The 22,843-nt window shown below is 38.7% G+C and overlaps 1 protein-coding gene across 2 annotated transcripts in view; it reads right to left on the bottom strand.

Moving 5' to 3' along the window:
• The window catches only part of MAP3K5 (mitogen-activated protein kinase kinase kinase 5), a 107,055-nt gene that overhangs the window by 16,755 nt on the left and 67,457 nt on the right, over window positions 1–22,843 (bottom strand). Inside the window, exons 12-21 of one of the 2 annotated variants that reach the window (XM_087777412.1) lie at window positions 18,484–18,533; window positions 13,221–13,316; window positions 11,788–11,869; window positions 9,707–9,840; window positions 5,297–5,424; window positions 4,356–4,492; window positions 3,609–3,714; window positions 2,479–2,636; window positions 1,783–1,960; window positions 958–978 (exon numbers count right to left, since the gene is read on the bottom strand). In XM_087777412.1, coding sequence (XP_087633538.1) covers window positions 958–978; window positions 1,783–1,960; window positions 2,479–2,636; window positions 3,609–3,714; window positions 4,356–4,492; window positions 5,297–5,424; window positions 9,707–9,840; window positions 11,788–11,869; window positions 13,221–13,316; window positions 18,484–18,533 — 1,090 coding nt within the window. The remainder of the gene's footprint in view (window positions 1–957; window positions 979–1,782; window positions 1,961–2,478; window positions 2,637–3,608; window positions 3,715–4,355; window positions 4,493–5,296; window positions 5,425–9,706; window positions 9,841–11,787; window positions 11,870–13,220; window positions 13,317–18,483; window positions 18,534–22,843) is intronic. The other variant, XM_087777413.1, reaches the window with a different exon arrangement.

Raw genomic sequence — 22,843 nt, 5'->3', positions numbered from 1 at the left:
GTTTTGTTTTTGTTTTTTTTTTCCCCAAAAGCTTCCTGAGATATGGAAATGCTGGGTTCTTTGCAAGTTCACTTACAGAACTTCACCACTGGAGTGAACGTGCATCTCTTATCATCAGTACGCACTTGCAGCAGCAGCAGCAGCATGTTTCTACAGGGTAAGTCATCCAAGCACCTTCCAAGATCTTACTTTTATGTGTGTGTATAAACATATATATTTACATACACAATACATGTAAGTATATATTTACATATACATGTAAGTATATGTAGTATAACACATATAAGATATATTTCTTTATCAGGTTATTTTGTACAAGTTTAACTAGTTCATAGTCTTTGATTAATAACAAACGTGCATGTTAAGTCAGAACTTTTGTTTTTAAATCCAGAGCGCACATTACTGCTGCAAGAAACTATTCATACCTATTTCACACATGCACATTTCAAAGTGTACTTTGAGAGCAACTCAGCACGAAGGTAACTATGTGTTTGTTTGCCCCCTCGCCCCAGTTCATTTCCTGAAAGAGATGACTATCCCGTACCCAGGCCTGACAAGGGGTCTCAAATGCATTCTGCTTTTTTCAATTACACAATTTAGCCTAATAAAAAAAATCTGTGTTATCTTTCTCCACAAACCTTGGCTCTATTGCTACTATAGAAGAGCCATTGGTTTCCTGTTCTGATTTCCACTAAATGGCCCTGTAACAACAACGCAGCTCTTCAAGCCTGTATTACCCACCTGCCTAGGCAATTAAGCCATAGCCCGGTAGGATTACAAATAGTAGTTTAAATTTGCACAATGAATTAGAGGTTCCTAACAGGGAAAGGTCACTTATTTTCATAATTGTGCCCACTTCTCTTTGCAGCATTTTAGTGTGACAAATTATACCAGAATAAGTAATAACCATAGTATCTACACAGTTATATTTTGATAGAGAAGTATGTTAAAACTTACCATTTGTGTTAGCTGAAAGAACTGTGGGACAAAAGCAAAGAAAAAAGAAAGTTAAATGTGCCGAAATTAACTGAGAAAATAAGCATAGTCTAAAGGATAACTCTTCCCATTTTTATGGTCTATCTGGACTCTCCTGTCTGCAATCTCCAAAAGCGTAATTTATTGCAATTTAAAGTTAATTTTAACCTAGGGGGGTGGAAACTATGTTAAAAGTGCTCAATGTCATCTCCTTTACCTGGTATTTTTATTTCTATTAGGTATCATGCTAAAAATATACAAAAGATATTTTCATATGCATATATGCACACACGTAGGCTATGTCATTCATACTCTCAAAACTCCTTTGGTACTTCCCATAATGCCGAACACTACAGGAAATGAGTACATGAAACAAAAATAATGCAGTGCATGCACATTTGCTATAGGACAAAGATTATTTTGCTCATGTACAAAACTCCTCTGAGGCTCAATAGCATGTTCTAACCTTGCACAAAATGTACTCTATGCAAACATTCTTTGAATGAAAACACATGCAAATTAAAAAACAAAACCAAAACAAAAACAAAACCACAAAAGCTGTACAAAACCATAAACAGACTTCTAGAAACCTTATTAGAAATATTTTATATAAGTCACCTCTGGGACAACATAACAGAATTCTGCTACAACAGTGTTTCTGCAGCAAGCTGCTAGAACAGAAGGTTACAACTGAATGTTCACCTGGGATGGTGACCTGCTGTGTTCATCTTAGAGACTCATCAGCAGTTTCAGGAAGCAGTATCATCACCAAGAGAAAAATTCCAGACCAAGTTTAGCAATGCTTACCTGAGAGCTTTGATGGGGACTTTCTTTTTTTGCTTGAAACCTTCAAGAATTCATCTATAAGTAGCTCATGAGCAAAAGCTCGTTTATCAGGATCCGGTTCAAAGCAACGCAATATGAAAGCCTTGGCTTCTGCAGACATGGATTCAGGAATCTCTGGGTGTATTTTAAACATTCCCACCTGAGACAAATAAAGGGAGAAACAATAGCCTACGCTGTTCTTTTCCCAGACACTAAATAGCATCAAAAAAGTGTTTAGATAATAAAAGTTTTGATATTATCTTTCTGTAACTAGTTTATTAATTCAGAGGGGAAAAAAAAAAATCTATTATTACAAACTGTATAAACAATTACATCAAAAAAAACCCACAATTGCAAGTAGAGGCTCTTGCAAAGCAGAAAACCGCGTCTTTCCTCAGTTTGGGTTTTTTGGGTTTTGTTTTGGGGTTTTTTTGTTGTTTTTCTGTTTTTTTAAAACACCCAGGCTGCTGAACAGCTGCTATTGCTCCATTACTCTCTTCAAAACTACACAGCACTCCCATTCAGTTGAATCAGGTCATTCTTCTTAACATCCTCACTAAGCAAGCATTTCCTTTATCTTCTTTTCCTGCAATCTCTAATTCTAGCTTCTCCAAAACAGTCACAAGCTTTCGTGTGTTTACAAATACTGGTCTGAGTTGTACAAGGAAGATGTCTGACCTTAAACATAGCTGCTTGTGGTTCTCCCAGTTCATAGAACGGAGGCTTCCCTGTAGCCATTTCAATGATGGTGCATCCCAAAGACCAGATGTCTGCAGCCTTCCCATAGCCACGTGGCCCTTTGTCTATGATTTCTGGTGCCATATACTGAAGGGTACCTGTTTAAAACATACTTATTTTTTTTACTTAGGTGCATTAATGATGCAAAGACATAGCTAAAGGACAAGAGGAACAAAATCACTGAGGAGTGAGCAATATCGGAAGAGTTAAAAAAACAGTCTTTATTATTCAAAATTCAAAAATTTCCATATGCATTCTACATAAAACTCAAAATACTATTCAAAATACTGCTTGTGCTAAAAGCATCTGACATCATCTACTGTTCTGATGATATTGCTTTTCAAAGTCAATGACAATTATTAAGAGGTTTCATTAAGCTTTGGATCAGACATAATTTTCGTTTACTGTATTTAAGATGAAAATAAGGAAGATGACTCTGGTTTGCATCCAGAGAGGAAAAGGGAGTGAAACATGAAATCTGAACCTAAAACAGCAGGTGATATGAGCACTTTTTCTGAAGTAAGGGAATCAACCTGGCACATCATTCTGCATTCTGTTCCATTTAGAGCAGAAATGGAGAAGCAGAGAATGGAATTAAAATAACAGCCACTTTTCATTTTGCATAATTATTTAATGCAGTGTCACTGCATCATTTAACATCTAAATCAAATTATCAAGGGGAATAAGGATCAACTTAATGACAGGCTCTGTAGATACGCAATTCTGGAGATGAAGCCAGGATGTCCAAGCCAGTCATGAAAGAAAAAAAGAGTTAGCCTTCCATCAGCAAGATGAAAAAGCCATGTGCACAGAAGAGACTCAAATACACCATAGAAAGACACAGCTCTTCTGTTGTAGAGGACTTTCATCTCTCAAGTGGAACTTCCAAAACAGCATTCTCTTTGAACAGTGCACACAAGTACAGTGTAAAGCTTAAGATTAGGTATACAAAAAGTTATTCTTGCAGCAACCCTTTATATTGATTTGAAGTCAATGAAAGTTCAGCAGCTGTGGATTCTGACCCTACATGCACAGTTCGAGTGAGGAAAGAGGCTCCCTTGGGAACATACCAGTGAAAGTTTCAGTACATGGGTTGATTCCTGCAAGTCTCTTTGAAGTTCCAAAGTCCGAAATCTTTAACACTCCGCTGTACGTGTTGATAAGCACGTTATCACCCTGAGGAACAGAACATTCAGAGCAATTATTTTTTCTCTGCTGATTCTGCATCTAAGACTTCTTGCATAGCCGTTTCTACAATGGACTCTAGTAACAATTACTTCCTAAAGCTTTTAAGGAGGGAGATGAAGGAGGAATCAATAGCATTCCTACCTTATGTAATCCCATTATCAGAAACTTCATCTCAACGTGAACTCCCCCTACTCCAGGAATACTACTGGAATTCAGTTAAAGAATACTAAGAGAGGGGAAAAGGCTTTTTTTTTTTTTTTGAAAGGGAACTTTTTTCATCTGCAATCTCCTTGGAAAAGAACCTGCTAATATCCCATCCACAATCTTCTTCACTTCTAATTAAGCTTTTATGAAAATTTGATCATGTCATTGAAAACAGAAATAAAAATGTCTACTTTATCATATCTTAAGCGGCTATATGTCAATTCTTCTAAAATAAAGAAAAACATATTTTGTTGGTGCAAATTCAAATCAACAATAGTTCACTTATCTAACCCATGGTTCAGAATAGCAGAGAGAGTATGTGACAGTGAAGAACTTTTGGGGTAAAAAGTTTTTAAATTGCAAGACAAATAAATGATTATGCAGTTACATAACACCATCAGGCTTAATTGTCTGCAAATTCTTACCTTTATGTCTCGATGCACTATTTGATTATCATGGAGGTATTTTAATCCTTCAAGAATCTGCTTGGTGTAAAAGCCAATTGTCTGCTCATTATTTTTTAATGGTCCCCATTTTGATCGTAGAAGAGCAGAAAGGCTGCCTATAATTTTGGAGAGCAAAAAAGTGAGAGTAAAAATGTAATTAAATTCTGCCTTCTCCCCCAAAGGAAAAAAAAAGTAACAACAAACATCAATCCCAAACCAAGTGTAGGGACCTCTTCTATAACCAAAGGCCTCTCCAGGCGAATGCTTACATGCATCATCACCAGCCTGAGTAATTAAAGCGTCTCGGTATCTCCACTGGCCTCAGCTGCAGCAGAGAAGCATAGGCTTCCTCAAGCAGGCGGACCAGAACCCATTTAATCAACGTGTTCACGTCTCTCCTATGCCTGAAGAGAAGTTGCCCCAGCGGAATGTTGCAAAAGAGTAGAAAAGGGTGGATGTGCGTATGCACGTCTTTGTGCATACAGCAACTCCACCAGTTCCTCGAAAAGATAAGCTCAAGAAGTGGGATTTTTGTTGCGTCTGGCTGCCGCGAGTTCTCTGGCCTCAAACAGAAGCTACAATCACCAGTCGCCTCTCTCTTGTGTTAGGTACCTGAGAAGGGCTCAGCCATCTGAGACTAGCTACTGTCTCTCTAGTAGGATGACCACAGATCATCTCTGATCTGTAGGTAAAAGGAGCTCGCCTGCCACACCAACGATCTGAGCTCTATCTGTAGCACATCCCACCTAAATACTAAATGAGAGGACTCAAGCACTTTGAAGACACAGTTTTCCCCATTAATTTAGGAAAGATATTAAAGAATATTACATTTGCCTGTTGCAGTACTGTATGTTTTTATACTTTTAAAATGTTAAAACACAAATGAACCAGCCACCAAACCAGTCTCCCCCACAACTTACCACCTGGCACCTGTTCCATGAATATCTTAATGAAGCCATTCTCACTAAGAGAACCTAAATACTGGACAATGTTCTTATGTTTGAGATGCTTATGCAAAGCTATTTCTTCATGCAGAGGTTGGGAGTACCTGGAAAGAAAAGAAGCAGTTTATTCAATACTGACCTTCGCGAAGAAAGTTGTGTTTACCGTAGTAGCTGAAGTCCTATTTTAGATCCCATGAAACACATTTACCCTGAAAATGACTGTGTGTTAGATGCATTTAACAACAGTGGTTGTGACCACCACATGCTAAAAAATTATGTAATCATATATAAATACACATAACATATATAAAATATATGTAATATTGTGTATGCATGCACAGACAAAATGTTATAAATGTACATAGACTGAGCAAAACAAAATTTGTGGAAAATGAACTCCTCTCCGGCCTAACTCGAAGAGAATAAACAGTTGGGCAAGCGACTGGATTCAGACTAGTGCCAAAATGAACTAGTAAACCATAAAGTTAGCGTATAATTAAGATCACCTCAATAATGAAAACAAATCACCATTTAAATTTTAATTAACTAAAGTAGGAGTCATATCTGAAAGCAAGAGTGGATAGCTATCAGAGTAAGAAAACAGGAATCGTTTCATGGGAACATATGCAGAAGAACTGACCAAAACAATTTCATCAAATGTAATTTAGTCCAAGATAAAACATTTTTCAGAGGTGTAAGCTTTTCAGCAGTCCTTTTGCCAAGAAGGTTTCTGGAGTCTGGATCTTTCTCCAGTGTGGAGCACCACCAGAGCTGAGCAGCTGATGTGCTCTCTGGGCCAGCCCTAATGCTCTTCCTCCAACCATGGGTGAGTTGGAAGGAGGTCAGCTGCCAGACTGTGTATTGTCTGGCAAAACATAAGACAATATGCTGAGAGCCCAGTGGCTATTTTCACTAAAGAACTAACATCTGCAGTCAGACTTTTGGGGTGGCTGAAATAGATGAAGGACACAGACCTCCTTCTGTCAGTCCAGATGTGAGAAGGGGCTGCAGAGTCTTGAGCAATTGGAAGACATATTCAGATGCTTAAACTGAGGGAATACTAAACATAACTGCAAACTCAACCTTGCAGCTACTTGCCCCCAAAAGGAATAGCTTTACTGCCACCTTCACCAGGTTGCTCTCAGCATACACTTCGCACCAACACTGGTACATTCTCATCCCCTAACAAACTGGCAGAAAACTTATTTTATTTATTTACTGGGAAGAGGGGTAGCTTCCTGCTGCCTCAAGTCCAGGGATTAGCTCTCCCTGGTGCCAGAGGAATGCCCAGTACGGGGAATGGCAAATCGAAGGTAGGGGAAAAGTGCCTGTGAGCTCCACTCCCTTTTGGGGCAGGTAGTTATCAGCTCACCCTAACAGCAGCATCAAGGTACAAGTGGAGGCTGAATTCTTAGAAAAGTGGAGGGAAAAAAAAAATAAAAATTGGGCATCTGACAATCCCTCTGGAAAACAACTGTTGCAGAAAACAAGGAAAGTATTTGGTTAATTAAAAGTGTGATTATGCAACTCCGAGTCTATTTACTAAAAACTAATTTGAGTTTTGGCTTGCCTCTCCACACATGACTATAAAGATTCTGACTACACTGTTAGTCATTCAGAAATGCAAAATCAGAGATTATATTCCTGAGTTCTGTTAATGGGATATTCATTCAGAGCAGCAACAGCAAGACCATTACAGTTCTTATTTACAGCAAATAAAATAAAGACATAAGAAAATTCTCCAGTGGGATGAAGCATTCGTTATTTTAGAACCTAGTCATTAGGAGACTTTAAATTGTATGAAGAAAGAAAAATTCTAAATCCTAGAAAGCTAGATCTTATTATCTACCTAATATGATTTTACTTTAACTTGGAAAGTTGATATGGCCACTGGTACTATTTTGTAGTACTGGCAATGCGTTTGAGGGCAACAGCATTGCAGGAATGTCTCCTTTTCTTTCAGAATGTGTCTCTGTATTCTAACATTTCTCGACAATTAAGTAAATTATTCAGTAGCTTATGTTTAGCATATAGCAGTATTGAAGACTCACTGCTTTTTGCACAGAAATCATTTCATTTCTGGCCATGCTCTGAGAACCTAATTATTTCTTACGAATCCAAAAAATCGTCATTTTTACTTTGTAAATGGTAAGAACTAACTTCAGAGGTTAATCTTTTTCTTTCTATAGATTTCTTTCAAAATGCTAAAAGATCAGGTTATAATTAATCAGAAATGAATTAATAGATTTTTCTTACTTTGCCATTAAAGGCATAATACTTGAAATTTGTCCTGGAAGCCTGTAAATATTTTTAAAAGTCTAGATGAAAGACTAACAGCTTCTTAATAATCTCTTTTCCGGTATGCTTTGCACATTGAATCTGAAGCCTTTTCCATTGAAAATTCTTTTAAAATGTGTATTGGAGAAGAAAAATCTGTTGGTTTTTTTTTTTTTTCTTTTCCTTTGAAATAGTTACTGCTCTTTTCAGGCTATTTTTCTATTAACCACAGCTGTTACAAACAACAAATTTCTTCTTAGCACATACAAAACTTGCAACTCTATTTTGAGTCAAGAGATTGTTTTATGTAATGAGGCCATACTTTCTGAGAAATTATAACACATCTTGAAGTTAAATCTACAGTAACAATAGAGTGGATGGAAGGATTCCCCTTTCCCTAATCTAAGTTCTAGTATCTGTAAAATATTATGAGTATGGAAAAATTATTAGACCACACACATATCCATATTGAACAGCCAATATATACATGGATTCAAAAAGATTTAGAAGGATTCATTTTTTTAAACATGAAAGAAGAGAACAACTAAGTGAGGACAGAATAACTGAAGGAAGGCCCACAAGAGACACCCATGAAAAAGACTCTGAGCTGGGACACCAGGTGGCATTACTGACCTTCCCATCTGTAAATTACACAAAGAAAACTTTATAAAAGTTATCACACAGTGCCCTGTCAACATCTAGGCTCCAATACAATTTAAATAAGAGTACTTGATGCTGGATAGGTTGTAGAGAGTAATTCTCCTTTCCACAAATGGTGGTTTTACCCCCAGGGACACACATTCTAGGTAAAAGTGAGAAGAACAACACCCGCTATGGTAGGTTAGAATAGCCTCTTGTAGTTACTGGTTTGAATACTAGCAGTCTCTTTAAGATGACTGCCATGTAGGGACAGGTAAAACCAGCTTTCTTCCTGATATTAGCTGTAGATTGAACACTGCCCAAACAAGGATACAATTATTTCTTCCTACAGAGGAAATACAGCATGCCAAAGTATGGGAAATCCTGCTGAAGGACAAGCTACTTGGAAATATGGATTCCATTCCCCACTGAAATGATGGACAAAAATTCACCAGTTGGTACACTCGATATTTTACCTACATTCATTCAGTATGTGATTCCTCCTGCTACCAAGCAGTGTTCTGTCTTTATCAGAAGAGCTTCCTTCACAAAAATTATTTCTTTAACCATTGGGAAAGGAGGGATTTCTTTCTGTTACCAACCATGGCAATGACTTTATTTCATGCTTTTCATAGCTTTCCTGAACATAAGCCTTAGTTACAGTCTTTGGTAATATTTTACAGTGTGTCTGAGAGGCACTTTAAAGATCCAGGCACTTAAGTCACCTGCTAAGAAGCAGCTTGTACAACACTTGACTACGAAAACCAAAGGCTAATGTAGAATTTAAGAATAACTTGACAGTTTCATTTGAAAAATCTTGTCTTTAGACTTGCTATCGCTTTTATCACAATATTTGTGGAAATGTATGTATTCAAAATAAGATACAATGCAAGCCTCCAGACATACAAGTACTAAGGACATCAAGTGCCTGGTCTTTACGTGGCAACCTTTATAAATGAGAGAGGGCAATACATATATAAAGAGACTCTGCATTAAAAAAACGTGGACAAAAAGATCATTCCACATGATTTATGTTAAGGGGCTTCATAATAAGTGATACACAAACAGGAAAGGAAAATGTCTTTATCAACAATTCAGGCTCAGAATTTTAAAGGACTCTGCAAATCATGAATTTTAATATTTCTTTTATAAGGACATGCCTAAGCGTGTCTAAGTCAACAGTGCTTATCACTAGGTGTTTGAGTGAGATCCTGCACTTCAGCAGTATGTCTTTTGGAAAGAAAAAGTATTATAAACTACTAGTACCAAAACCAGTAAATATAATCATAACCTATTCCGCAACTTGGAAACATGTAGTTACAAAGACAGGGAACACCATTATATACCACAGCCAGGTAACGTATCAGCAGCTTTGTAGAAGAGGTACTCCTTGATCAGCAAACTGGTTAATCACGTTACTGATGAAATTACATAACACACAAAATTTGGAATCAGCCACAGTTACTATACCTGCTGTCTCTCTCTGGGATTTCTTTAATAGCAATTCTGACTTGATTGCTCAAATCTCGTCCTGCATATACAATGCCATAAGTTCCTTTCCCCAGAATGACTCGCTCGCCATTTTCATCATATTCATAATCATACTGCAAAGCAAACAACAACATGAAATGAAACGGAGGAGTAAGATTTATTCCATCTGACACCGTGCTCATAACTAAGGCATCTAGGATGCTAGTTACTTTCTGCAGACTATGGAAAAGGAAAGAAAAAACACTTCAAGAAAATTCGCATACCGTGCAGACATGCCTATATTTCACTGACTTTGCAGGAAGCACTGGCTTCTAAGGTAGCCATTTCAGGTAAGTGCATGAAGCTAAGCTAGCCTTTACCTGCTTCGTGTAGTTATGCTTGCATGCCTTACGCAACAGCATCTGCAGTTCTGCTGGCAGGTGCTGTAACAACAAGAGAAGGCGACAGAGGGCACTCGGCGCCAAACGGAGAACTTGGGCTCCTACAGGGACACAGAAAGCCAGGCGGGATACACTTCGTTTGCCCCAGATGCTCTCCTGACCTGGCCACATCTTCCAAAACCAGCACCACCTCAATTTTGCCAGCGCCAGGTCAGCCAGTACAGCGTGCCAATGGAGGTTAGTCAGGATTGCAGTGCATTAAGCGTGGTTTCGGCTGAATTTGAATTTCAAAGAGTTTAAGGCCAGTCCAGAAACGGTCATTAGACAGATTATCTGATCTGTCCTCTTGTGTAACACAGACATGTAATTTCACGCACTCACTCCCATGCTAAGCCCAGTAGCTCATGCCTAGATAAAGTATTTTTTCTTTTCCTCCAAATAAAGACTGCTATCTTTTTAATAAAAGAGAAAACCCACTGCTTCTTTTAGTACTTTATTTCAACAACTAATTACTCTCATGGTGAAGTCATGCCTCTTAATTCAAATTTCTTTGGTGTCACTGTATTTCATTTCATTCTTCTTCAATAGATTAAAAAGACCATTAGCACATAGTAATTTTCCCTGTAAAAATACTTACCCACTGTAATCAAGCCTCCCACTGCTTTTCTTTTTGCTAAAATAAACAAATTAGGCACCCTAAGGTTCCCATTGTAGGGTATTTTTCTATCCCACAAGTCACTCCAGTGGTTTCTGAAATCTCTGATTTCAGATGTATTATAAAATACCGACATCAAAACTGGGACAGATGGCTGTATTCATTATCCAGTACTGACTCCCTCCGTTAGTTCTGGATGTCTCTAGAGCTTCAGGACACCACATTTTCATGCGATGGGACACGGGCTTAGGTATTCTATCCTGTTCCCTGCCACCTAAAAGGAAGCCTAAACACCCTAAATACCGCATTGCACCCAATGGCCCTCTACTCACTTTTCAATTATGTGTATGTTCAGATAGAAACCCAAGGCGAGAATACAGCGTGTAATGGCATTCCCAGGCAAGCTGTAACTTAGCTAACGTGTGGTAGCAGAAGTAGGGCATCCTAAGCTCCAGTGTGAGTTAGTGGGCTAAAGGTATAAACAGACTCCCAGCAGCACCAACATCATCATCTGGTTTGAGTTTGCTGTTCATTGCCATGCTTGCCTGCAGACAGTAAGTAGCAAGGACAAGCTTTCCCCTACTACAATTATATCCTTCCTTCTCGTGCAGACGACCTGCCAATAATGTAAGTGTACATGATTCCAGTGATGCATGAAACAGACAACAAACAGTCTTTAAAGTTTAACCAGATGCTAATGCTGCCTGACTATGATTACACTCTGAAGTAACTGTTACAAGAGTCACTCTGCAATAAGCACGACTGGAGAATTCCAGAGGCGAGTACCTTCTCAAGCAAGTATGCTAACTGAAATACAAGAGATTTAGCTATGCTGGTTATAAAAACTACATGAGGACCATTAAAAAGAATCATTAATTTATAAACAGTAGAGGATAAAATTTTGTAAACAATAACTTGTCTAGCTTCTTCCAGAGAAGGAACGAGTAATTTACCCACTTCAGTGAAATGCTACATGAGAAGTCCAAAATTGTTAGTATGTGGGGAAGGGGGGGGAGTAAAAATACCTCTAGAGAGTCTCCATCACATTCCCCTTCCTCTGTAGTCTTCCCTATTTCGTCAGTGATACTGTTCACCATGTCAAAAAACCTGTTAAGGGGGAAGGGAGGAAAGAAAAGCAAATACACACTTGAGGCAGTATGGGGACAAAGAGAATGCTTCTCTCTAAAGTAATGAATGAATCAAAATAGGACTTAAGTATAGTAATTATAAACTCAGTATGAAAGTTTGTTGGCAAAAAAAAATATTTTTGTTTACATGGAGAATTAACAGTCAAAATCTGCAGTTTTCTGACTTCTTTTATGCACTCCTTTTATATGCGCAAGACATCCATGATGTCTGAAATTATGAATGGAATTAATATATCAAAATCTATGTATCAGGTGAAATTCTCATCTTATACCACCATTTCTTTATGTCCAATGAAAGCACTGAAGCATCCTGAGAAGTGCCTAGAAGTCTTGCCTACATTTGGAGGAGTTTTTGTAGTGCAGGAAGGTTAGCGTCAAGTTTTTGCTTGAATGAAAAGGGGGTCAATTTTACAACTTCCCGTTAAAAAAATATACTATTACACATGACATCTACCCCTTTGAAAGAATGCAGGTACAAATACCATGTATTGCTTACTTGTTTTCTAAGAAGTGCTCAGACACGAAGAGGAATGAACATGGAAAAAGAACCTATGTGAACTACAATGAATGAGAGGACAAGCGAGGGATTGGGCCGGGAGGTGGTCACAGCCATCAATATGGAGTACCGCTGTGATTTTTGGTAAAGTTGCAGCCTTTTTTAGCACAAAAAGACATTAAATTTCCTCTGGGAATGCCTTCTGGATCAATTCAAGACCACAGCCCTCAAGCTCATGGAGCAGAAACACAGCTTAGAGAATCTGAGACACCCCTAATTTTGTGCAGCAAACCCTTGCCAAGTTTCCTGTAGGGATACTGGTACAATCTTACTTATGTAAGCACGATGCTAATGTAAAAGAAATCAAATGTGCTTCTTTGTAATTTTAAATACAATTTTAGTTGTAGTTAAAAAGAAATCTTGACCAGACCTTGTTGTTACCCCAAATGTTCCCACTTCAGAAAATCCATTTTAAGTTTAGGATGCTTCGTTGGATTGGGGGCAGCAAACACTTGTAATAAGCCTTAATATGATAAGTGTTAGAAAAATAATCCCACAGTGTCTAAAAAAAAATAATTAAATTTGTAATCATATTTGTTTCTAATATTTGTCTGGGCTTGCACGTTGACCCTTCAAACCTCATACATCTCCAGGGTACTGCAGTACTAAGCTTCTGCATGAAAGATGGTGATCACTGAGTATGCTCAGATCAACTTTCACCACAGTTCCGGAACAGTCAGTCCCTCTTGTGCATGCAGACACCATCTACTCCATCACAGGCCAGTTTTTTTCTGAAGTAACAACAGTGACGCACCTTCTGCAATGAAGTTCTGTGCAGAAATAGATTTGAAAGTCATCTGAGTTGTGCAGCACGTATAGGAAACAGCACCGTTCTTCAAACTTCGAAATGCTGGAAGAACAGCCAAGCAGAAACATGTTATTGGAAACACGCATTTGGACTTCTACTGGCTATGTCGAACCATACAGATCAACCCATTTAATACAGGAAAGCGCGAGATTAAACCTGAGCAGCCATGGTTTTTCCTTATTGTAAAATTACACTCCTGTATCCTCCAAAGTTCACATTCTGCTGTTTGCTATCGTTCAGCTTGCCTCCTAGTCCACACGTTGCCCAAGAAAGAGTAGGAGCCAAGAAGTTAATAGGATTATTGCTATTGACCTGAGTCATTTTTGTCTTCAGTGTATTTAGGTAAGGTCCTTAATTTCCACTCCTGCAGCCAGGATGAAACATCCTTTCAGGATCACATTAGAAAGCTGGGCTTTGAACTCAAACCATGAGTTCTTCCTGCTTTAGAAATCAGCCACAGCTCAATCCTGAATAGAAAAATTTCTGATTGGTTCCTTGTGAATTGGTACATTGATAGTATATTGGACAAATATTTTAAAATTAAGTCAGCATCAAAAAATGAGGTGAACGACTTTACCACCCTTGCCCACCCACGCCTTTCCTCAGTTTTGGTTTTATCTGCTATAACAGCAGAACAAAGATAATGAAAAAGTACATATGCCATTTTCTTATGGATGCATAGATTTCTCAAAAGAAGAGAAGAGGTGCAAACTCCGGTAAAGTTGTCAGTTTTTTACCCCAAGTAGGCTGCAGCTCTTGCAAAGATATTCATTCACCAGAACTGTTTTATATGCATGTCATGTCACTGTGCTCCTTATAGAAAATATTAAACATTATTTGAAATAGCTCTTTCTGTAACTTTGGCACATGTTGAGTGCCAGGTGTCAAGCTGATGCAGTATAATTGATGGTCACTATATTAGAAAAGGAAAAAAAAGATGGCTAGAGGTGTTACAAGGGAACATAATACAGTATTTGAAAAACCAAGACAAATTAACTCTCCTTATTAACATTCTTAAGATACCGGAAAAAATCCACAGTCCTAGTGAAATCCATCTATTTTAGCTGGATCAAGATAGCCATCATATTTATAATTAATTTATAGCACAATAAAGTAGAATGGTATTCTGTGTTATGCCAAAGGATTGATGATTTGATTAACTTAACAGTTTTTCTTTAAATATCAGGAAATACTTGTCATTTTCAACCTTTAAGTGTCTAAGGTTGTCTGATCCTTGCTTCCTTTTATGATTCCTCTATTTTGAGCCCTGTAACTTTTGATAAGCAAATGGTGCTTTAGACAAGCTGGTGGGCCTGCCTTTCATAAAGTTACTTACAAGAAAAGTGAGCTTCATTATAAGAATATTTGTCTTTGGGTGTTGCAAGTCATTTGTTTTTACGTTAGGAAAAAATTCGTAAGTGCTAATGCACACACCTGGGAAGACAGTCACTGTCTCCAGTTTATAAACTAACTTTTAATTCACGTTTTTCAAGCATATAGGTAAACTCTCTAGATATGCAGTAACTGATATTAACAGAATTACTCATTCATTTCAAGTTCCATGCGAGTTTAAACATTTTACTGATTAAACTGTCAGGTTAAACCTGACGTGCACAGAAGCCACTGACTAACACAGCAGTGAATAAAAGGGTAAGAATGTGGAGTGTACACAGAGGGCAGGCAAATTCATAAATATTTAAGCCCTTTAAGTGAGCATTTACATTGCTTTTATGTTGCTTTCCTCCCTGAAAAAAAAGTTGTTGAAGTGAAAAAAGGAAGACTAAAAAAATACCAAGTTATAAAAAGAGACAGGATAATTTGCTCAGGAAATGCCTCATTCTGCCAGTTCCCAAGCACACGCAGTATTCACCGATTTCTACAACAGCAGAACCGGGGCTGAATTTGCGAAACTCTGAAGACAACCAAGGAAGCACGATGCAGCGTGGCCCCTTGCACCCAGCTTGTGCGCGTCCAGAACTCCCCTCGGGCAATGAGAAACGCTGCAAATGCTCTAACTACTGCTTACTAATACTTTCAGATGAAGCACCAGATAAAACCAGTTGAGCATTGGCAGCAACCACAGAAAAGCAGCTCCGTGGAACTTCCATCTGTTTTCTAGAAGTGTAGCAGTATAGACACCTCCTACTGTCGTAATTAAGTTGCCTGACGAGACTCCAAGCTCCAAGAACTTGGGATGGACGATGAACACCCTTGTTGTCAATTCTTAAGCTACGAAGAAAACTGGATGCAGATCTGAATCCAACTTTTTCACTGTCTCTAACACTACATTCATCAGCACGACCTCTGAGGCGCTCTCCCACGGAAACAACACAAGTAGCAGTTATTTCATAATCCAGGGCTTGTCCCGAACGCTGAGAAAAAGCCAACTTGTAGTCTAACAACTTCAGTCTGCTACTTTATTTTTTATTTTTAGATTGGAAAAATAAAGATGGTATCTTCTTGCTCATATGATGTCAGCTCTGCAGAACACTAGGGACTTTTCTGGATAACCCGAGATGCAAAGCACCTTGGGGTAGCAGCCACATTCCAAAAGCTCTGACGAAGCCTTTAAGATTAACAGTACTTTTTGGCCTGATTCAACAATAAACATTTGTGTTTAAGAGGTCAAGAAGGCGTATGACAAAAGCAGAGTTATTTACATCGGCACACAAACTGCTAATCAATGAGTTTGTTAAGCTAAACCCAGTTACTATGACTCCCTGCATACAGGGTGTGATTTAGCACTGTGCTGCTCAGAGACCTCTATGTGTTTTCCAAGTCCCTTTGCAATTCTTGAGAGCTGATCTCTATTACTCATGAAATAAGACGTTGATTACACCGGCTGATACATAGCACACAGAAGAAGTGACCTCTCAGTCACTTCCTTGAAGCATTTACCAAAAACATAAGCCATTTCAATGCTAGATGTCTCTTCAGACCTGCTGTCTCCTTATGTAAGGCAGTAAATATTTCTGGAGGCTTTTGTTGAAAAAGCCTCCAAGATGTACAAAGACCTGCCTTGTACTTTAAGGCTGCACCTCTAAAGCTGGCGCTCACTAGTCTAGAAAGGCTGAGAATCCCCATAAAGCTGGGAACTCCCCCTTCTTAGACTGCTTTAATTCTAGGAGCTTCAAAGGAACCAAAAATAGCCTGGGTACAAAAACAGATTAGAAGCAGGCCTGGTTCTGAAGGCTGTCCCACTCCAAAGAATACCTGCCTTCATAAAACTAGGAAAAAACCTGAGAAACACTGAAAAATTAAGTGATCAGAAACTTGCATATATTTGGAAGGAGGGGGAGAAGAAAAAAAAAAAAAAAAAAAAAAAAAAAAAAAAAGAGGCTTATTCAGTTTTATACTTGCATAAGATAAAGATTTCCCTCTGCAGCTCCTCATGGAGGCAGCCAGAGAGTTTTCTAAGAATTCACAGTGACTCTTGGCTCACTGTAAAGTCTTCCAAGTTGTTTTCGACATCTGTCCAGATGAACAGATTGGAAATTTAATTGACAAATTAAATGACAATTGCCAGTTTAAATAACAAATGCATGATGGTACACCAGAAATAGTACTGACCACAGCATGGTTTCACAAGGGGGAAGGAGGGGAGAAGGAGGAAAAAAAAAATAATAATAAAAAAAAAAGGAAAATAAATACTTTTTTCTTTTCTTTTTTTTAGAAGCACACAAAAACATACTGTAACCAAAACCTAAACCAGACTAAACTAAGAGTATCATTGCAATTTTTGCCAAAAATAGGCTGGATCCCACAGGATTGAATTTCTGTGCCTATTGATAGTTTGTTTTTTTAAGTTACTTTTTGGAAGCAAAAAGAATCATCCATCCGTGTAAAAACATACTGCAGACATAGCAACAGCTTTGTGTGTATGGAACAGTTATTATTAGAACAGAGCAATGACTATTTAAAAAAAAAAGTAAGATTTCTGGCCTTTTTTTTTTTTTTAATTACACTAAAAGCAAACACCAAAGTGGAAAATTGCAGGATGCCAAAGTATAGATAAATCCGGGGGAGGGTGGAACCAAACTAAAACAAAGAATTGATCCAAAGAGGTCACAGCAGTGGCAGAACACTTCTTTCTTACTGTCAGAAGATACAAACAAGATGCACACTACCTTCAGCTTGGGCTAACGGAGCAGACCCACTAGCTCAGATTCATCTGTTCTCTACTGACAACATAGCACACAATCCAAACTAAACCCCCTCCACTAAAGAATTGTCCCTAGAAGAAGTCGCCCTGGGAGACAGAAAACATTTTGCTGAAATCAAGCAAATAGATGGCAAAGTTTCCTCCTTTGTCACTATCTCACAAGCCCCGTCCCAAAGAGGGAAGCGTGCTGAAGAAAGGTGGCCTTGAACATATGACATTGTTCTCTTCTAATCCAGTCAAGCCAGTCTTGCACGTGTCATTCCTGATCCTATGATTTGTTCATCCATGTTAACCTACTTCACATGAATCTTTGGGAGGTTTGGGGCTGGGTTTTTTTGTTTTGTTTTCTGGTTTTTTTTTAATTCCCCCCCGCCATTGACTCCCTTTTCCATTCTCTCAAACAATCTTCAAGTTTTCACTTTGTGGTGTAACCTCTCTGCCACTCTCCGTTGATAGACTCCTTGTGGGCCTTCCCTGTTTTGCTGCCATACCCATAAACAGACACAGAAACAAAAAAACCCCAAACGTACACACTTACACCAAAACCCCACAACAGGTAAGCAATTAGGATACTGCAAGACACCCTGATCTTGTCAGGGTCTCATATAATGCCACTCTGCATCCACATGTTAATTCCTGGCTTACGTGTTCTGTGCACCAAGCAGCTCCTGGCTGTGACAGAACTCAGGTAAGATGACATGAAACATTGGCAGTTATTTTAATTCAATCTTAATTAGCATAAAGTGACTTCCAACTTTTAGAAAATATTAGTTTCTTTTTATTTAACAGGCTATATTTGCTAATTTTTATGTAACACACCCTACAAGCAGTCATTTCTGAATCTGAAATAAGACTCCTGGGGCTTCACTTCGAGCAGGGCACCTGTGAAAGTTACCTGCAACACTCTACTCCAGTTCTGTGTCTGTTACTCCACCAAGGAGCAGAGCTGTTGTGGAACAGCAGCTTAACACAATACTCATTCAATTACTCTTTTAATTTGAAAACATGAAAGGAAAAAAAAAAAAAAACAAACCAAAAAAAACTTACCTTACTCCCCTGATAGAAGCAGCACTGAAGTTCCACTCATGAATACCTTTCTGTAACATGGAGAAGAAAACAAATAAACAAAACATTCCTTTTTACAAATGAAGAGCCTGTAGGCATATCTGTAGCCTGGAACTCAAGAGATGGAAAGAGAAACACTTGAATTATAACAGCCTGTTACCTTTTAACAGTTATTCTTCAGGGCGTTTGTTTTTTTTTTTTTTTTTTTACCCAAAACCAAAGGGACAGAAGCTCTAGATAGAAGTTTTGGGTTGTTTTGTTTCTTCACTGTTTATTCTGCAAACACAATATACTATTTTAGAAAGTATGCAAAAGAGCAGATCAGAAGGGCTGCCGGTACGGCCTGGTCTGGGTGCTGAACTTGGGGTCACATGCGATCCTTTGGAAAGTGGGGGCGGGGGGGGGGGGGGAATCCCACCTCTGAGAACAAGAGTAGCCTGCTCTGGACGCTCAATGCCCTAGCGCGTGGGAAGACCGGGCAGAGCGCGCTGCAAGCAGGGAGTCTGACACTGGAGAGCAAAGTGGGAAATTCTTGGAAAGTAGGAGGAATCGCCCAGGGAAGGAACAAATCTGAAGGCCAAGTGTCCAAAGAAACAGAAAGGAGATTATTTCCCTAAGAATCCAGAAGAGAGCAGTAAGAATATACCAAAACCCCCAAGAGCTGCTGGAAGAACAAACAAGGCTGGAAGAAAGAAGCCACCCTATGAAAACACAAAGGGCCAGGCCTCATTTATTTTCAGATCTTTAAAATTTACATCTGTCACATTCAGCAGAACTGAGTTCTCTCTGTAGACAGTCATATTGCTCTGTGTTTATATTCTAATAAAACTTTACTGTAGGAAACAGAAGCCTTTTGTATCTTCTCAGGAAAACATTCTCCTTTCAGGAAAAGGTGGAACTACACCACCTCAAAGTCCTGGCAACCTTGGGATCCCACCACAATGAGCAACAGATTTGAAGAAACTCGGCTTTCTAGAGCTGAATTTCATTTGGCATTTTAGTGACCGGAGCAACTAAAAGGCACAGAGACATTTCTTGCCAAGAGGTAATTTATAGCATAAGGGCACAGTATCAAACACAAATACAACCAGATGTATTCCAAAAGACGACATGAAAATGTGTAGCTTACAAAACATTTCATGAATAGTGAAACATGCAGAAGTCAGAACAGATACACTGCCAAAATAGTTGCACAATGTGCAGCAAATGATAGAGGAAATTATTCTCCCAGCTATATCAGCTTTCTTTAAGGCTTCCTACGTCAATTTTCTCCTCCTCTGTAATTCTTTCCTTCCTGCTCAAGTCACATTAAAGGTTGTGATGCTAATACAAAATGCCTAACACAACATACCAAAACCACAAGGAAACCTCTTTCTTGAAGCACAAGCTTCACACTATTATAACTGTAGAGCACAAAGCGGTAACTCCAGTATCTCTTCAACGTTAAATGGGGGGAAGGGTTTCTCCAGTGGAGTACAGGGACAGGAGAGTAGCCTGATACTAAGAAAAGGTGGGATTGCATCTTGGAGGTACCAACTGATGCTAGGTATGAAGTGTTTGCAAAACTACTATTTGAGTTGCCTGGTTCTCTTGCATGAAGAAAGATCAGCAACTCAATCCCTCTGCTAATAAGGAGGGCGTATCTGCACTGGCTTTCGCTCCTCCCTCCGTATACAAACTCTGCCACCCTCCAATTTTCCATGCTTGGAAACTCTCTTCAGAGCTTAGCTATTGGTACTTGTCCAATTCCCACTATTGGGAATGATCTAAAAATCTAAGTAATTTAAAATATATGTCCTGACAGGCAGAAATGCTCAAGAAACATAACAAGAAGCGTAAGTATTGTGGGCTTTACCCGTCATCTACGTGCAACTAATGTCTCACATATTCATACACCTTTCATTTACCACACAATGTTCTCAGGCAATGAAATAATATAAAAGTTATGTCCCTCATGATCTTGCCAAGTTTTGAATACATTGGAGTAAACATATCAGGCGTGCTATCCAAATTCAGCATCTGTTCTTTGGTTAGGCAAAAAACCACCAACCACCCAAAACAAAACTCAAAATGGATTCAGAAGCCAACGCGAAACAGAGACAGGCTGTTCTATTTCAAACTTGCAACAGCACTGCTGCATTCCTCTAACCCCATGTGGAAAGGGCTGCTAAAATTAGGGAACTGCAAGGCAAAGGTAATGTGTATTCTACAAAATATAATGCTATCTGATTTTTGTAGGCATTTGTGTATGTTAAACTTGGTATTATTAAAGGCATAAATATTAAGATATGCTGCTAAAAAAAGCCACGGAAAAGGAAGAGACCACATTATTTATCCTGCTATTGACTGTCACTTGCTTACTTATCACAAAATCGGTGGCTGTAGGCTCCACTGAGTTCCAGTTTGGATTTGAAACAGAAATTCATTTTGTCTGTGCATGAAAGGAAGTTCATGCACTTTGTAACTCACAATTCTTATTTTTACAGCACTGACTGAATTTGGAAAATAAGCAAAACCTTTAATTTATGAGCCAAAGTGACCTGAAATCTGAAGCGTGAACTGGTAAAGCTCTGACTGACCTATGGTAGGTATACTGATATTGGATAGGTGAAGCAGTTTCCAAACCCAGCTGCCTAACCTGCCCTTGCAGTAGGGATAGGTGGTCTTTGCTTGTTAATCAGCCCCTAAAAGGCATGTTTGCACCCTAGTAAGGATCAAAGTAAGAGTCTTCCTCTTTGCAGTGGGCTGACAGATAATACATCAGTTTCCTTCACAAAATCTCTTATCAAAGATAAATATTATAGTGGTTATATTCAACTGAAAGGAAGCTGGTGTCTTCAAATTTTTCTAGTCCCTTTTCTCCCTGTAAGGTCTCTGATGGATTCTAAGGACTTTGACAAACTTGCAACAACAGCCTATAATTGTACAGCTGAAGGGGTAACCACCAAATTGCCCACTGAATTCTTTTGTTGGGTATTATGGCTCGTAGGGCAAGGATGCCTGCACTGAGTATCAATCAGATCCTGGGCTACTGAATAAGCTCACCACGGTAAGGATTCTGGCCAGAGCAAAAGTACTTGGGAGTGCACTTAAAACTGACCTTGTCTAATGCTATTCATTAACACCAGGGCAGCAAAAATAGGAAAACGCTAATCTGCAGAAAATACAGAGATACGCTTCCCAAATCGGGGGAGGGGGAAGAAAAAAGGTATAACATACTATAAGGAAACTTTAAAAATGGAATAACAGAATTACAATAACAGAAAACACTACAAAGCAAACATTACAACCTCCGTAAAGCCAAAATAGCTACCTACTGAACACCAAACAGGTATAGACTAATACATCCAAATCCTTCTCCCAGGCACAGGATGACTGGGCAGTCAAGTGACACAGCTAGGAAAGAGGCCCATTGTTGAAAGTATCAAGCAAAACATCTCAGTAGCTAAAAGATACATGTCTGCACCATGAAATAGCACTTGGGGAATACGAGTGCACGTGCTCAAGTAAGGTTAACTCAAACTGTTACATAAGAAGTCACGGCAATGAGATGCCATGTGCGGCCAGTGCACCAAGCCTACTTGTTTTGCCTAAAAAAAACCCAAAAAAACGAAGAGATATTAGGATTCTCCTTAAAAATACTGTAAGATAAACATCAGAGAGAGAAAGGAACCACTTAACATAAACACTGTGTTAGCAAAAGAACAAAGGAGTATGAAAGGGCAACAAATTCAGACCGAAAGCTAGAAGACTCAAAGTAAGGCTCTTCTCCTTCTCCAGCAGCATTCCAATCTAGGCTCTTCCAGAGGTGCAGTGGCATTCTCAAACCACTTTCCAACACAAACGGTCATCTGTGAAACCTACACTAGTATTCAGACAGAGCTTGATCACTTTATGAGGAACATTATATGGCAAGAGCGTCTGCAACAGAGGTGAACAGGACTCAACAGTCCAGAAAATTCCTTCTAGTCCTATGTTGCTTCTTATACTACAGATAAGCCACTTCACAGGATGGAAAGTATTGTTTGGAGGTGAACTGCATAAACACAAAAAAAGCCTACAAAAAATAACAAAAAAGCATGTACAAGTAGTTTCTAAATAGACTAAGTCCTGAATACAGAAATACTTTCAGAACAGATATTTTACAATAGCAAGATTTACTCTGTAGTACTGACAAATCATTATTTACTGTGCGGTAAATTTTGGATTTGTCCAAGAATTGCATAAATTTATTTTTTTAATATTGTTGTCAGAGGCTGAGCCTACTTGAAGAAACATCAGTCAGAATAAAACACAAATAAACAGAAATTGATTGGTCTAGGCAAACATTTCAGTTTGTGCT

This window comes from Nipponia nippon, unplaced genomic scaffold (assembly GCF_047370975.1).
Source record: "Nipponia nippon isolate SJK-2023a ecotype South Korea unplaced genomic scaffold, ASM4737097v1 scaffold_4, whole genome shotgun sequence".
Lineage (NCBI taxonomy): Eukaryota > Metazoa > Chordata > Aves > Pelecaniformes > Threskiornithidae > Nipponia > Nipponia nippon.
This window is presented reverse-complemented; position numbering and strand designations above follow the sequence as displayed.